General features: G+C 36.7%; 2 protein-coding genes across 8 annotated transcripts in view; both read right to left on the reverse strand.

Annotated features, from left to right (window-relative positions):
- Positions 1–199, reverse strand: part of LOC107700715 (SH3 domain-containing kinase-binding protein 1-like) — a 17680-nt gene extending 17481 nt beyond the window's left edge. Inside the window, exon 1 of one of the 4 annotated variants that reach the window (XM_016502462.1) lies at positions 83–198. In XM_016502462.1, coding sequence (XP_016357948.1) covers positions 83–86 — 4 coding nt within the window. In that variant the 5' untranslated portion in view covers positions 87–198. Of the gene's footprint in view, positions 1–82 lie in introns of all 4 variants that reach the window. The other 3 variants (XM_016502466.1, XM_016502463.1, XM_016502465.1) reach the window with 3 other exon arrangements.
- Positions 200–762: 563 nt separating this feature from the next.
- The window catches only part of LOC107700713 (thyroid hormone receptor-associated protein 3-like), an 18802-nt gene continuing 3186 nt past the window's right edge, over positions 763–16378 (reverse strand). For 2 of the 4 annotated variants that reach the window (XM_016502459.1, XM_016502458.1), the window contains exons 2-11: positions 13597–13758; positions 9208–10047; positions 6812–7516; positions 6487–6656; positions 6095–6206; positions 5845–5929; positions 4924–5111; positions 3530–3701; positions 3312–3449; positions 763–2524 (exon numbers count right to left, since the gene is read on the reverse strand). In XM_016502459.1, coding sequence (XP_016357945.1) covers positions 2306–2524; positions 3312–3449; positions 3530–3701; positions 4924–5111; positions 5845–5929; positions 6095–6206; positions 6487–6656; positions 6812–7516; positions 9208–10047; positions 13597–13730 — 2763 coding nt within the window. In that variant the 5' untranslated portion in view covers positions 13731–13758 and the 3' untranslated portion in view covers positions 763–2305. Of the gene's footprint in view, positions 2525–3311; positions 3450–3529; positions 3702–4923; positions 5112–5844; positions 5930–6094; positions 6207–6486; positions 6657–6811; positions 7517–9207; positions 10048–11303; positions 11392–13596; positions 13759–16378 lie in introns of those variants that run through there. The other 2 variants (XM_016502460.1, XM_016502461.1) reach the window with 2 other exon arrangements.

Consider the following 16378-nt stretch of genomic DNA (forward strand, 5'->3'; position numbering starts at 1 on the left):
TATATATATATAACCTAAGTACCACAAACACCACAGCTTGCCAAATCATAAGAACCTTTTGAAACAAAGTTTAAAAACATACCCATGACCCCTTGAAAGCCGTGTTTGGAGCACCAAGTCAGATAATGAAGATTCTGTTCAGTTCTCAAAGTGTCATGGAATCCCTGTGAATTACACTGCTTGATTTGGTGGTATTACACAATCCAGAGACAGTGAAAGCTTTCTCGGACCTCCTTCTTTCTAGTCAAACATTAGCATTGTTGGGAAAAAAAAATTCTCATCTAGTCAAGACACGTTATACACTGAGAATGAGAGATAGAGTGTGTAACAGGTGAGACAGGTTTGTGTTGGTATGAGCCTTCTGGTGTCACGTATCCCACCAAAAATGACTGACAATATGTGTACTCACTTGAAAGGAATTCAAGGAAAAACCTGATGTTTAAATATAACCTTGATTTTACAGGAGCGTAATCTTTGTTAAACATGAGTGTGTTGACATTAGTTCTTTCAGTCAATGCCACACTTAACTTTTATTGAACAGATAGCAGAGATATGATTGTTCTGAGACTAATGCTTTTATTTAAAGCATGTCGGGTCAGTTTACACAGAAATAATAAAGCATTTTTAAGAGACCATTAAAATAGGCTTAGTTCACAATATGATAATTTACAAATAAATAGGGTGTCAGTGTTCTTGGTCTCAAAAAACAAACAAAAAAAACACTACTTCCTGTTTCTACTTGACACAAAAATCAGTCCGATGTAACATTGCTGCATTTTTTTTTATTCTTTCTGATTGTGAGTATATAAATGCAAGTCAAAATGTATATATCAGACACAGTGCAAATCAGAACCCAGACAGCTAAAATCCAATCTCGAGTATGAATGTAAATTATTCACTTTTCCCATGTTTTTTTTTTTACTTTAACTCTTCAAAATCAAATTCCCCAAAACTAAAAATAACCTTTTTATTAGTATCTAAGTGACAAAATGATTACTTTATCTAAAGAAGGTGCTTAGCCAATATAAATAGGCATACAATTTAAAGACAAGACACACATTAGAAAAAGCATAATAAAACAGTATGCACATTGCACACATTTATTGTCAAAAACTTGCACCTCAGTAAATCAAAAATTTGCTAGCAGTCTTCAAAACATTTGTAAGTGCATGTATTTTGAACTTTCTCTATAAGCTGTTTGTCCAGTTTCAAAGTTGACATCTTTGACTAGCAGTTGGATGAATGTAAATCTTTTTCCCCACATGTCATTCACTGGGACATGTATGTCTACCTGCTGTAGTTTGGTCCCATATCGAGACTGGATCATTCATACAAGTCATTAAGTCATGATCTTTGTTTCTATAGATAGACAGAGTTTCAATCAAATCCACAAAACATTAATATGTACATCTATTTTTTTATCTTTTTCAACAGCAACAATGAGTACATAACCAGATATAGTTCTATACTGGTATTCTACACTTCAGGCACTATGGTACATCGAAAACACCTAACCTTTGAACTAGTGGTAGACTGAAATGGATTTTTGATGCTTTATATCAACATCTAGAAAGCAGAGTGGCCAATAAACGATATATGTATCGTATTATATTGAATTGTACTGTATTTTACACATTCAAAATTCACACACAAATAATCAGTAATCAGTAAAATTTGAAACTGAAAAAGTGGGGAGATACACACTTCCATTAATCATTGTAATAATAATCTAAAAATGGTCAAATATCAGCTGATAAATTGGCCTGCCTTTTATTTAACAGTCTATCACTACAAAACTTAGATATGAACTTTATTTTCTGCCATATATTTAATTTGTATGTTTCAATAGTCTTGTGCAAAATAGTAGGCAGGATTCGCAATGGGGGTAGTCGAAAATGAAATATATGGCAGAACATTTTGAGATGGAGTGCAGATTCCTCCAGAGATTTATGGATAGAAAATAAATGGGAAGTTGGAGCTGGTGGCTTTAACAGTGTTTGTCATGATTAGATGAATGTGCTCCCCTAAAAGAATTGTTTAAACTACATAATGTGTTTTTCTATGAAAGTGTGTGAATTTGCATGTACAAAAAACAAAACAAAAAAATTCACCACCAAGCTGACTAAAGCATCCTCATGAAAATAGAAAATGAAAACTACAATAAAAAAGCCCCTTTCCTATCAAAAAGTTTTAGATGCATAAGGATGCTGATATTATATCCATTCTTGAGAGTGTGAAGGCCAGCAAGTCTTATCCCAGGGTTTAAAGTATGATAAGGGATTTGAACATCTTTACTGCTCCGTTCTCACTGGTCCTGTTCTACATCTTCTCCTTGCTGTTCGCCCTCATCATCATCAGTGGCCTGGAATTTATCATGGGCCCATTTAGGGCTCGTATTTTTTGTGGTGTTGGTATTTGTGTCCCTCCGGAGGATAAAACGTCCCTTTGGGCGAATAGCATTACCGCGACCACGCCCTCGTGTTTCAATCATCTTCTTCTCAGCTTCACCATCTCTTTCACTCTGCTGCAACAACAAAATACAGAAAATATTAACCTAATTGATTAATATAATTAAAAGGTTTGTGAGTTTAAGAATAATCACCTGTGTTATATTTGACTGTACACTGTCATAATATTACACATACAGACCCCGAATGTAAGAGATTATGATACAAGGAGTATAACCAAAGTCCCTTTCAAAGAAAGTCTGTTCACTCGGCAGCCATAATTGCAATGCCTCCGGGCAGCTATTTTAGGCATCCAAGACCAAGTCCTATCTAAATGAATGGGGGAATCCTGAAATCTCAAAAAACTTGCTGCTGAACTCACAATTAAATTACATATTTCAAATCAGCAACAAAATCTGAAATGAACTGCCCCATGAATGCTGTTCCTTATGCTCAAATACCATTTAAAAAAAGCTAGATCAGCCAGTTATAAGCATGAGTCTCAGGTTTATATGGAAACCGGAGCTTCTAACAGCAGCTGCAGTGACGCAATGACTTTACCAATCAGCGATTGGCCCTTTCATTTAGAAGGCGAGACATATTCCACCATATTGTGCATTACAGTTTCTCCCATTCATATGTAATAGGAGTGAACCGTCTTTGTATATCTATAGTCTTTGGTATAACCTAAGTTCTATATATGGACATTATATTAATTTGTAATTGTGTATATTTATGTGTAAAAAAAAAAAATGTTTTTAATTGTATTGTTATTTTTCTAGTATTATGTTGATAGCTTGCTAATTTTTTCCAGGAACTCTAGAGAGGTGAAGCAGAATGGGTGTTACAAAGTTCACAACATACTAGTAAGTATTTCTTGCTCTTGGGAGTGTATTCTTGATCCCAGTCATCATTCTTTGCTGGCATGTTCATCTGTGAATCACCATGACTGCTTCCATGGAAATTTCCTCGGTTCCAGCTTCTACCACGTATTCGAAGCTGCTGAGAAATAGCAAATGACCACCATAAGTACCACAGCAATAAACAATCATCTTAGTTCTTCAATATCACCCAAAACTTACAAAGCCTCCTCGTGCCCATCTTCTTTCTGCAGGTTCTCCATACTCTCTAAGCCCCTGTTGGACTTTGGAGAAGCCTTTTGCATTGATCTCAGCCTCTTCTTCATGGTAAACAGTGGAAAACAAGGAAGATGAGGAAGATGTCTCAGATTGCTCCCATTTCTTCTTGCTTTTCCTTAGGAATGAAATAACATTTGATTCAGACATTGTTAATCAATGTAAGCAAGTCTTAAAAAAATCTAAAATCGACTGGATGAAAGGTTCTTCAGCATGTTTTTTTAAACATGTGCAAGATGACTTCATTGACATTTGCTTCTCCACCAACTATAAATTAATCTTTAACTGAATCTGAAGAAAATCAGGATCTTTTCAAACATTGACAACCTTTATCCAACATATTCAAAATATCCAGCTGACCAGAAAGACAAAAAGGTGTGTTCACACTGACAGCGATTTAATAGCTGAAGATGACCAAGTTGCTGTCCTATTGGGAAACATGTGCAAGATGACTTCATCGACATTTGCTTCTCCACCAACTATAAATTAATCTTTAACTGAATCTGAAGAAAATCAGGATATTTTCAAACATTGACAACCTTTATCCAACATATTCAAAATATCCAGCTGACCAGAAAGACAAAAAGGTGTGTTCACACTGACAGCGATTTAATAGCTGAAGATGACCAAGTTGCTGTCCTATTGGGCACAAGCAGGCATTCATACTTGATGGTATCAGGAGGTTAAAATCACGTGAGCTCCACTCCCATTGGAAGTAGCTGCATTGTATTGCAACTCTGTTGCATAAAGTTCAACTTTGCTCAACATTCGCACTGCCAACTATTTCTGTCACTCATGACGCTTCACATCACCAACTCTCATTAAAAGTGTCTGACTTCTTGTTTTTGCAGACTGCTGCGAGTGTGAATGCAGCTTTAGGCCTTTTTGTACATGTTTTTTAAGGCCTCCTGAGAGGCTCAAGATGGACTTCTTGATGGTTTAATCTTGTTTAATCTTTACTTGCCTCAACCAGATTCTTTGAAATTTTAGATTGTTTATTGGTTGATCAAAATTGCAGTTTCAACTACTTTTATAGAAGTTATCACCAAGGCAGGATTTTTTCACTTGAGAGGTCACAACAAACCCAAACAAAAATACAACTGTCAGCTTATTAGTTTTGTCACCAACAGTGTAGGTCTTTCTTAATTCTGTTTTCTACAACTGAACAACTCAGAGCAGAACCTCTGTATTGGATCTCAGGCTGCCTGGCGGACATCTCGGCATGGATGAAAGAATATCACCTACAGCTCAACCTGGCAAAGAAAAAGCGTCTGCTAAATGACTAAATGTAAATGTAAATGTATTGAAGATCACTCTGACATGTCTATGCAGCAGCTTACTTAGGTTTTTTGTGGTTCTTTGAGATTTTCTCAGTGGATATTTCCTTGCTTGAATCTGGAGATTTCTTCGATACTCTTCCTCCGTACTCTTCATCTCTGTGCTCTCTCTCTCCACTCAAGTATTTCTTTCTGTGCTCAATATCCAGCCGAAGGTCCATTGAATCACCTTTAGCTCTTTTACCATCAACCTGCGGTGAGGAGAAAGAGATATTTTGGCCAGATGAGGGTTAGCGGCGATCTAGTAGCTTTGTGTAGCATTGCATGGGACAGGTCCAAAATGAAAAACATGGCAACAGCTGAATTAAAACAAACATGCAAATGAATGCGAGGAAGAGACCTTTTCTAATATAATTTTAAGTGGCATTTTGGCTTCTTACAGTCTTTCAACAGGCTAAATAAGCAGTATTTCACAGAAATTGCAACAGGCCGCAAAGGCAACATTTTGATTTCCTCTTACTTGCTCACCAAAATAAAAAAAGATAATAAACAAAACAAAATAGTACAAAAGGCAACATTATGACCACAGCAGAAATACTTTCATTGGTGCTCATGAAAGTTTGTTGTTTTTACTTGGCCTAAACACCTCATTTGTTCTTTGCAGGCTTTGAAGAGGAATACTTACTATGACTTTTGTTTAGAGTCCTTTGAATGGATATGACATGGGAACAACTGGTCACTTCCATTTCTGACCTCTGATTTCTGGCCTCTTAGGAAGGCTTGTACCCATAGTAAAAGGTTGAGGGGGCATTTACAACACAACAACCTGAATGCACCTCTTTTTGCATCTCACATTTGGACTTTTATGCCTCTCTCATCAGAAACAAGAGTTTAGCGAAAGAAGGAAGCCTAAGAATGCTCTGGCCGGATCACTCGCGTAGCATTCTTTTCCAAAATACGTCATATTTCAAAATGTTCGGTCACCTTGAAGCTGTTTTCCATGGAGCTTTTCATCTCATCAAACAGAAGAGACTGCCTCTTAAAAGCACTGGGAGAAACATCAATTCTCCTGTGAAAAAAAGAGGTGGAGAGAGGAATATTTTGATAAATGTCGATCCTCCTTTTTTAGAGCCTTCTAAATTGTCAAAACGTATTTTGTAAAAAACGTTTTACTATAAATTACTAATACGTGCGTGAGAAACCAGCCTGGGAAGTTGTCCCTGAATTTTTGTACCTGTGTATCTCTGGACTCTTTCTCTGCTTCATGACTTCTTTCTCAGCAGCTCTTCTCTGGTACATGGCAAATCGGTCATTTAGGGTCAATCCAGAGGAAGGAAAATATTGAGCTGTGGGGTGGACAAAAATTTTTTTTGTATTTTTTTTATTAAATTATGAATTAATATTTATACCTTTTAATATAATATAATACATTAAGTATTTCATCAAGTGGGAAAAAAGTAATAAAACCTGGATAATATACAACACAAATATAAAACAAAAAACTAAAAAATATTTAATAAATTAATAAATTAAATTTTTAGAAAAAAATGGAACTACAAATACTAAGGCCAGTGTACCCCCTCAGAACCTTGACTGCAAAAGACATCAGTCATCAGTTTCAGTCACCTTTAATGTGATGGACAATTGAAACTATGTGTTGGGCAAACAGCTCAGATGGACTTTTGGGTGACTGCTGAGCCTGAAGATGCTGAAGGACAGATTGAAACTCCCAATCCTTCTTATCAAGATGCAGAAAATCCAGAAGATTCCTTCTTTCATTGGTCAAAACAGGTGTCCTGTCAAATACAACAATGGTTAGGAAAGACCAAATGAAATATAATTCAAATCTGATAGTCAGCCGCAGTCATACACACAACAATGCAAAGTTTTGTGAAGATGGAAGCAGAAGCACAAGGTCATTTCTGAGATCTTGGAGGGAAACAAAGCTCACCTTGCAAGATCATCACTTAGAGAATCCATCCTCATACTGAATTCACTTCTTTTCATTGAAGCTCTTGGTGGGGATTCCTCGTTCATAACCACAAACAACTCTTGCTCACGGTTCTCAGAGCTCCTCCTGGGCAGCAGTGTGGGTTTAGAAGAGGAACTTAGCGTGGTTTTCTCCTTTCGGTTAACATTAGAGAGCTTTTCAGGTGAGGGATCCTTAAACATGCCACTGAACTGGTCTCTCTTAGAGAGAGCAGCTAGAATATTCGCTGCTCTTTCCTGTTTATGGCAGAGCAGGAGAGCTTCCAGCTCATCATCCCATGCCATGTCCTGCATTCTCCTGATACGCTTCTCAAACATTTCACGAGCAGACAGTGTGACTTTGCTTTTGCTTTTGCAGGGATCATTTTCCATATCCCTCACCCTATTAGAGATCTCCATTTCTTCATCCTCGCACTGAAATGTCAGTCTGTTTCGTGAACCCCTTTTAGTGGAGCTTATGGATAACTTGTTACCATCACCACTCTTGGCAGATTTGGATTTCTCCTCTCCTGCGTTGTCGTGATCTACAGTGCAAGACAACTCAATGCCCTTTGCAAACATTTCTCCATTTTCTTTATCACATACTATATCTCCATTACTTTTCCCTTTATGTGTGGTGTCGTCCCATGCAGAAGCCTGTTTTTTAAGCTTTTGCTCTTCCAGGAATCTGGTCAATGAGAGAAAGAGATTTTCAGTTTACTATTATTTACAATAATGTGCTCAGATACATCTGTTGTCGTTTTAACGTGACCAAGGACTTCTGCAGCATGTCAGATTGACAGAACTATGCATAAACTGTAAAGGATTTTGTTCATTTTACCGTGCACAAATGAATGCCTTCCACTCTGAAACAGGTGAACAAGTGTGTGAGGCTGGGAAAATTTCACTTCATCCATTTGCAAAGTGCAAATATAAACCTTTTAGACCTTTTTAGAACATCTAAATTACAGACTGTGAGCTGACATTTGTAAACAAGGCATATCTAGCTCTTCATGTGTGTTGGTTCTTTTTTTCCAACAGCTCTGTTGATGCATTTGAAGGGCAGATTGCAACCCAACTGTGCAATCTTACTTTTTGCCTGGCACACACACAGGATTTATTGTGTTATTTCCACTCTTACACTGACTAAAATGAAGGTAAAAAAGAAAAGGAAAATAGAAAGCCAATTTCAAATGCATATAATCCATTAAAATGATGAATGTCTGTCATTTATTTCGCTTGAAAGGCCTAAAACACAGTATGTACAGGACAAACTAATCTAGGGCCGGGTAGAAATGATGATCTTCATTTGAACAATTTACTCTTCACAAACAACTGACTCTTATGAATCAGTCCTATTTACTGAATCAAAAATATACAACGTGTCCAGTGATAGCCCTGATTCCAGCAATTAATGACTCATGGGATGCTTCATTTTATGAATGGTTCAAAAAGATGAGTTACTGATTTGTATCAGTCTGAAACACTGCCCTGTATAATATACAGCATTAGCAGAGAGACAGTAAATGGAATCGAACCAGGAAGCCTGTAACAATACCCAGCCCTAGGATAAACAAGTGAAATAATATACATTATTGGTAAAAAGTTTGGGATAATTATGATTTTTTAAAAAGGTTTTTAAAATAAGTCACTCACCAAGGCTGCCTTTATTTGGTCAAAAATACAGTAAAATCAATAATATTTTGAAATATCATTACAATTTAAAATAACTACATTCTATTTTAATCTATTTTAAAATATAATTTATGCCCGTGATGGGAAAGCTGAATTTTTGGCAGCCACTACTCCAGTCCTCAGTGTCACATGATCCTTTATAAATCATTCTAATATTCTGATTTGGTGCTAATTTCTTTCAATTATTATTGGCTCTTAATATTATCAGTGTTGAAAACGGCTTAATATATATATATATATTTTTTTATTTACTTTTTTCTGGATTCTTTGATGAATAGAAAGTTCAAAAGAACAGCATGTATTTGATATAGAAATCTTTTGTAACATTATGTCTTTATTGTCACTTTTGATCAATTTGTGTGTCAATAATAAGAAATGTTTCCTGAGCACCAAATCAGTGTATTAGAATGATTTCTGAAGGTCATGTGACACTGAAGACTGGGATAGGCTGCTGAAAATGTAACTGCCATCACAGGAATAAAATACATTTTGAAATATAATAAAATAGAAAACAGTTATATTAAATTGTAATAATATTTCATAATATTACTGTTTTTAATGTATTTTTGATCAAATAAATGTAGCCTTGGTGAGACTTCTTTTATCCCAAACTTTTAGATAAAAACTTTTAAAAATTAATAAATGAACAACACAGATATTTTCATTATAAGAAAGCAGACTTACTTCAAAAATGCAGTGGAGATAGCAATTGTATCATCTGTCTGTTGGTCAATATTTGTAAAGAGCCCAAAACCATTGAAAACTGGTGTAAAGCTTTTCTTTATGGGGCAGGTGTTTGAAGGTGCAGTTCCAACATTCTGCCAGGTGGTGGCACCTTTATTAGGAGCATTATGAGCAGGACTTGTCTCGTTGGTTGCAGAGTCAATCGGTTCGTCATTAGTGACAGTGGAGAAAACCTGCGGACTTGCCCTTTTAGGACTAGTGTCATGGTTTGTTAAAACCTGACATTTCTCCACAGTCCTGTCTCTATCAGAGTTCCCTTTGGCCACAGGAGAGCCTCCCACCTTCTCTGCCAGAGCCCCATTTCCTCCTCGGGTTTCTTCAGGCACAGAGATGTCCTCTCTTACATCTTTGCAACTGCGTTTGGCAGACCCAGAGTTGGAGGAGGAAGAATGGTGCGACTGAGGCGATCTCCCTGAGGACGACCTGTCAGAGCGGCGGGAATGGCTGCGGGACTGCGGGCTGTTTGACTGCTTCTTGGGAGAGCGTGAACGCGAGCGGCCCCTCTTGGGGCTGTTGGAGTGGTACTGCTGCTGTTGCTGCTGATGGTGCTGCCGGAAGTTCTGCCAGTTTTTGGGATGGTAGTTATAATATCCACCCCTTCCACCATGCTGAAAGCGACCACGGAAAAAGCCCTGACCTCTGCCCCGGAAGTAATATGGCCTTCGGAAGCCTCTATAGTTGCCTCGAAACTCCCGTTGGTTCTGGTACTCCCGCGTGTGGTTCCGCTCCCGGTTGTGGGGGGGCGGAGAATGGGATCTTGACCGAGAGCGAGACCTAGAGCTTAAAAGACAATAAAAGAAAGGATTGAGCAAAAAAACTCATTGGGATATAGAAAATTACATGAAGAGATATTACATATGCTATTGTATTTTCTGAGGAAAATTCATCAATATTCAAAACATCTTCTTCTAGATCCTTATGATACCTCTGCGTGAGGATCTACAGACCAAAGATTTTCACTAGTAATCTTTACCTCCATTGCAGATCTCAAATCAAATTTTATTCAAATTTAATTTGGTTATAATGTCAAGACATTTGGTTATGAGACACTTTATAATGAATTAAGTTTGATTTATTGATGTCCAACGTGAGGCCTTAGGTCATAACAAGAAATAATGACTTTAAAATTGTGCCATTTCCTCACAAAAATAAACAGAAAAATTTTCTATGCTTTTATAGTGCTTTTTGTCCTTTTTGGAGCTTGAATGCCCAGCAGTTGTATGAAAAAGATTCTCTTAAAAGAATGTATAATAATAATAATAATAATAAATGATTATGTTATTAAATAAATAATAATAAAATATTAACTATCCCTTTAAATCAGAATGATAATTGATAACATTCATTTCTAAAGCTAAAAGGACAATCAATATAGCAATAAAATTGTACAAATATACAAGAAATATTTATTCTGTGTATTCCATTACTGATTATACTGATTCAACGATTTAAGATCAATAATTAGTGTAACACTATTTCACAGAATTCTTTCAAGTAGTATACACTGCTGCTATGACCAATTACATTTAAAAGCTTTAGGTGCAAGGTCAACTTCAGCCACATGGTGGCCCTGTTGTTCTATTTATGAACGCATCTACAGTCAGTAGTTCTTGTTTCTCTGTAAGGCAGTCTCTTTCAGCATGTCTTAACATCACAAACACTGATATTAACTAAACAACTTGCGCATACAAGTACTTCATACTGTGCATTGCACTCTGATCTATAGAATATTCAATATGTATAATTTATAGAATATAATCTCCTTGCAAAATGAACAAACACTTGAGACATTTCAACATTATGCATACGTCAACTGTGTTAGACAATAAAATGATAAAAGACATGCAATTATGTCTAGCATTGTATTAAAACCTGTCATTCTAGTATAGTGGAAGTTTTCATCATTTGGAAAGTGAAACCGTGTTGGAAATGATTATCCAACGAAAGCAACCTGCAACCAGTTTACAATCCAACAAACAAATACAAACATAATGACATTAACAGTAATCTACAGTTTCGGCTGGTTTTGTACTCACCCGATGCGTTTTTTCATTGGAATACAGAGTAAGAAGGTAGTGCACAGAGCAACATGATACTCTCACAGTGAGCAAGAGGGACTTTGCATCTCCACTAGTGAGCGTGGATGGAAAGAGTCAGTCACATGGGTCATATGGGAAAGATTTGTACTCTCTTTCTACGAAGCAAAGAGGAGGATCTCAGCCTGCCAGTTACAACACATTAGCTTTGCACAGAGAGTAGACTTCAACTGAAGGTAACAATTACAACAGCTCCCTTATTTGAAAAGCTATTTATCCACTAGTTAACTTAAGTTAGAATGAAAATTGTCATTATTTAGCCAGTCTCATATAATTTCAAAAATATATAATTTTCTATCTTCTCTGAAGCACAAAAGCAGACATTTTAATTGCTTTATGCCTTTTTCCTGTTATTACAATGAATGGAAACTGTGGCATTTAATCTTCAAAAAGGGTACAAACTGAGCAACTTTAAGTCATTATTGACTGAAAACTTTGATATTGTAGCTCATATCTCACAAGATGATCAATGAATAATGACAGAATTTTTGGTCTGTTTGTCACACAAAGCTATCATATGACTTCAGACTTTATAAGACTTGAAATATAGTGCAAAAGTCATATCGACAACTTTTATAGAGTTTTACATCTTTTTAAAGCTTGAAACCTTTTGTCCCCTTTAACTGTAATTGCACTTGAAAAAAGCAACTAGTACAATTTTACAGTACAATTCTTTTATGTTTCACAGAAGCAAGAAAGAAATACAGGTTTGGAACGACATAAGGTTGAGTAAATTGATAAACTTTGAACAAACTTTTCCTCAAAAACAGGGTATTTATAATTTGGAAATAACTGCATTTTCATCCACTTATGCCCATGAGTTTTACTTGGACAGTTTGACTTCATTCAAAGCCATGCAGCTCTGCTTCATTCTTATGACATGCATGCGTCAAGCTTTTTCCAGCAGCAGCACCTCTCTGAAACTGTGGTCAGCAATGAGAGGCCAGGCTCACAAGATTTCCCTTGCAAATAAGGGACATCAGATTTTGCCCTCTACAGATTACATTTGCATGAAAAATCAACATTGTACATCTCTCCGACTGGGCTCAAAGTATACCGTCAACCACACAGGAAAAAGGATCCATGCTTATGGGAAAAAAATCATGCATCCTCAAAAAAAAAAAAAAAAAAAAAAAAAAAAAAAAAAAAAAAAGAAACAAAATAACCAGAGTACCACAAGTATGCATCTGTTTTTGTCTAATACAGAGCAGAGGTTTTTTGGCAGGGACAATTTACATTTGCTACCTAACGGGCTCCACTGTGCTGTAAGCACAAAACCAGCAGTCCTATGAGAATGAGCAAAGTACAATTTTAGCACGGGAAATAAGAAAGTGCGGTGAGCCTTTCCAAAGCCACAGCCCTTCCCAAGTATCAGTCTTTATGCAATGCTGACGAACACATGGAGAGTAAAATCACAGTGACTGAGCAGCCCCTTTTCAACAAGTGAGGAAGCCAGAGTAAAGGCGTTATAAAAGCACAGGGTGCTTTTATTTATGTACGGAGGTGTACCTTACATAACTTTGGCCTGGCAGCTGTGGCTAGATGGCTGAGACTGGCACTGGAATATTGATTTTAATTTAAAATGAGTCATGGATGGGAAGCCGAGCATGAAATGAAGTTCCATTGTGTTTTTACGAACAAAGTGAGAAGTTAACAGTTTTCCAACCCACTCAATCCTTAAACACATCTGTCAAGACACAGTAAGCATTATTGTATTGTAGATTTGTACTTTATAGTATGGTCAGAATGAGTAGCTAAAATCGTTGCTCACCAAGCACAAGATTATAAGTAGACCCAGATGGAATCTTTCTTCTTGCATTTTCTGGGTTTATTTATTGCAAAATTGTGAGCTAATTCCATGTGGGCCTGATTGTAAGACAGCAAAAGAGGCAAAATGAATCTGCATGAATGACTCAATAGTCAGGAAAATGGAAAGGATTACTGTGTTGATTACTTTTTAAGTGATAATTTAATTAGTTTTTCCTCTTTTTCCTCATATTTAAATCCACAACTCATCACTGGAAGTGATGACTGAAACTTGAAAGTACAAAATCTGACTCCAAACTGAAATTAATAATCGAAACCAACTCCTTCATCCAACATCTGCACACACCTGCTTTGTACGCTGCAGTAATGGTAACCATCTCATTTTTAATTTACAAATTTTTTTGTATGCATGGCATGATGATTGCAAAGTCATTAACTTCTATTTATTAGCATACTGGACACTTACCCGTATCTGCGCTTCCTTGATCTAGGTCTAGAGCTGCTTCGTGATCTGGAGCGAGAATGGGAATCAGAATGGGATCTTGATCTGGAGGCCGATTGAGAGTGAGACCTGGACTCTGATTTCTGTGTCTTAGACATTGTCCCTTGTGGCCTCTCAGATATGTGCCTGTAACAAAACGCAAACCATTCAGACCAGCAAATTACAAAAAAGAAGTTAGTATTCATGAAGTAATGAAAAATGTTTATTTTTTTTTTAATCAATTATACTTTCAGCAAAGGAAAAAATAGAGCAAGGAAAATAGAGTTTCTAGTGTTATAAGGGCTTGCTTGAATTTAAAAATTCCACTCATCCATCTACATTGAGATGTTTTTTCTCTGGGACATTAAGAAGGCTTGGCTGGGCAGTATTACATTTTCCATATCTTTAAATCACAGTTTGTCAGGCTACAACCTGGACAAAAGAGCACTAAAGGTTTGTTTAAAGGCACAGCAGGAATTAACTATGGAATAAGGAGCAAATGTCAGTCTACAAGGTTGTTTATGTTTATGTGAAGGATAACCAACAGACAGTCTGCCATTATTCTTAACAATAATTTACAGTGTGTTTATTTTGTGATAATGACTGGCTAACTGTACATTATACCACTCATTACACAGCTAAATATTGATTTGAGTTTAAATTATTTTATCTTCTTACCTATATATTATCTTAAAGTTTCTACAAGGAAAAACAAATCATTATAACAGTCAGCCAACAATGCAACAATATTAATCAGTAAAGTAATATTAATACTGTAGTCATTTTCACTACAATTGATAACTGAGACGTATGATGGCATCATTTGTATGTCTCTCGCAGTGTGATGCGAGAGGCATGAAATTAGCGCCAGTTTCAGTTACTGATGAGAAGCAACAGTGCAGCAGTCAGGTTCTGGAAGTAAAAATCACATTATTTCCTCCATAGGGGAATTCAGTGTAATAGCGGAAAAACACTTTTGAAACCAAGGTCGCTGAAAAAGATGGCCACTATTGCACTCTATTAGTAAGTATTAGAGTGCTGAATGTCACGATTTACCAATTAGAGTAGAGTATTTTAGAGCAGTGTATAATTTCTGTACCAAGTAATGGCAAAAACAGTGACTTAAAAAAGTTAAACTTAAAAATGGGTTAACGGCTTACTTGTAGTATTCTCTGTACATTAAAATGGATAGGAGAAACTGAAAATGCACACTTCAGCTTTAATTAATCAGACTTTCTTTAAGCCAAAAAGATTTAAATATACACTGTATGTGTCGAGTCTACTGACAAGAACTATTGTGAGGAAATGCTACAGGTTTGGCAGGACAGATGTAAAGTGATGCCACATTAGCATGGAGGTGAGAGTGATTTACTAGCTTTTTAATGTTATCCCCAATGTATTTAAAGAGGTGTTGAAAGGTGATTCTGTCTATTGTCTGTCATCTTTACCCTCCACAAATGCCCCCAACTGTTTAGCTGGACTCACACTTGGGTTTTTACCATAGGGAACACTAGTGATCAAAGAGAGACAGCACTGTGGCTCAAAATAGACTTGCACAAGAGATAAAGAGAGAGCTTTTGAGTTCACTGCGATGGCTGCAAATATCCATATTATAAGCTGCACCTTGACTACTTGTCATCATACCTGTAATGACCCTAATCATTGATGTGCAAATGCTCATTATGATAGATCTTTATGAATGTTATAAGACAGTACATTTAATTAAAGTTACTAAACATAGATTCAAATCCAGAAAAGTTATTTGGGAGCTCTTCCTTTTTGCGACTCATCAGAAGTAGCTTTGCACACAGGAAATTGCAGACTGAACACTTAAGCTACAATTCAGTATGGTGTCTCTGTGTACAGCATGCGAAGCTGAGCAGATCTGTGCTGCCTGCTGTTTCAGAAAACATTGACCGAAATTAACTTAAAGCCTTTTTTTTTATTCCTTTTGACTGCTTGTTGGTTTTGGCCAGCAGTCCATAATTTCCTGCAGCCTCCAGACATCCAGACGTTTGGCTTGTGCAAAGTTTCTAAGCTACTTTACTTCTACTATATACTGAAGTACTATGGGAACTAGGCATGGGCCGATTACCGGTTTCAAGGTATACCGCGATTTGAAAATGTCATGGTTTCAAAACCGCTAATATTTTCCGTTATACCGTTCCTGCGCTATGCGCTGTTTTTCATGTCTCCTCAAAGACTGAAAGTGTAGGAATCCCTCAGGTTGAGTTCAGTGTAGAGAGTAACACGACCCTCCTCCTCCTGTTGGTGTGAGCTAGCGGTCAGTCACATGTGTGTAAGATGGGCGAACTTAAGGAGCTTCCCCTGGAACTTACGCGATCGGCAACCGGCCTTTTTTTGTCTTAATGCAAGCAACTCGTCTCTGTTCTGGACTTGCACAAACTGCGTTGCAATGCAATCTTTTTCCAAAATGTAATTTATGTGAAGAACATACTTGGAAGTTTAACCATTAAATGAATGTCACAAGTATTCATATAGTACGTCAACTAAGACATCTGGTGTTCAACAACCCAGCAGCAAGTTTCTCATTCACAGCACCTGTCTTTAGAGATTATCAAAGTTAGTTTCAGATACTTAAAATAGACAGAAAAACAACAAGTCGCCAGATACTTTCATCTGTATACAGTACTGCTTCCCTTCTGCAAATGAGGTCTATCTAACTGACTCATAATAATGTTGGGTCGTTCTTGAATGATTCGTTCATTTTGAACGAATCTTTAATGTGACTCGGGAAGAACGAGTC

This window comes from Sinocyclocheilus anshuiensis, unplaced genomic scaffold (assembly GCF_001515605.1).
Source record: "Sinocyclocheilus anshuiensis isolate Anshui unplaced genomic scaffold, SAMN03320099.WGS_v1.1 scaffold782, whole genome shotgun sequence".
Taxonomy (NCBI): Eukaryota; Metazoa; Chordata; class Actinopteri; order Cypriniformes; family Cyprinidae; genus Sinocyclocheilus; species Sinocyclocheilus anshuiensis.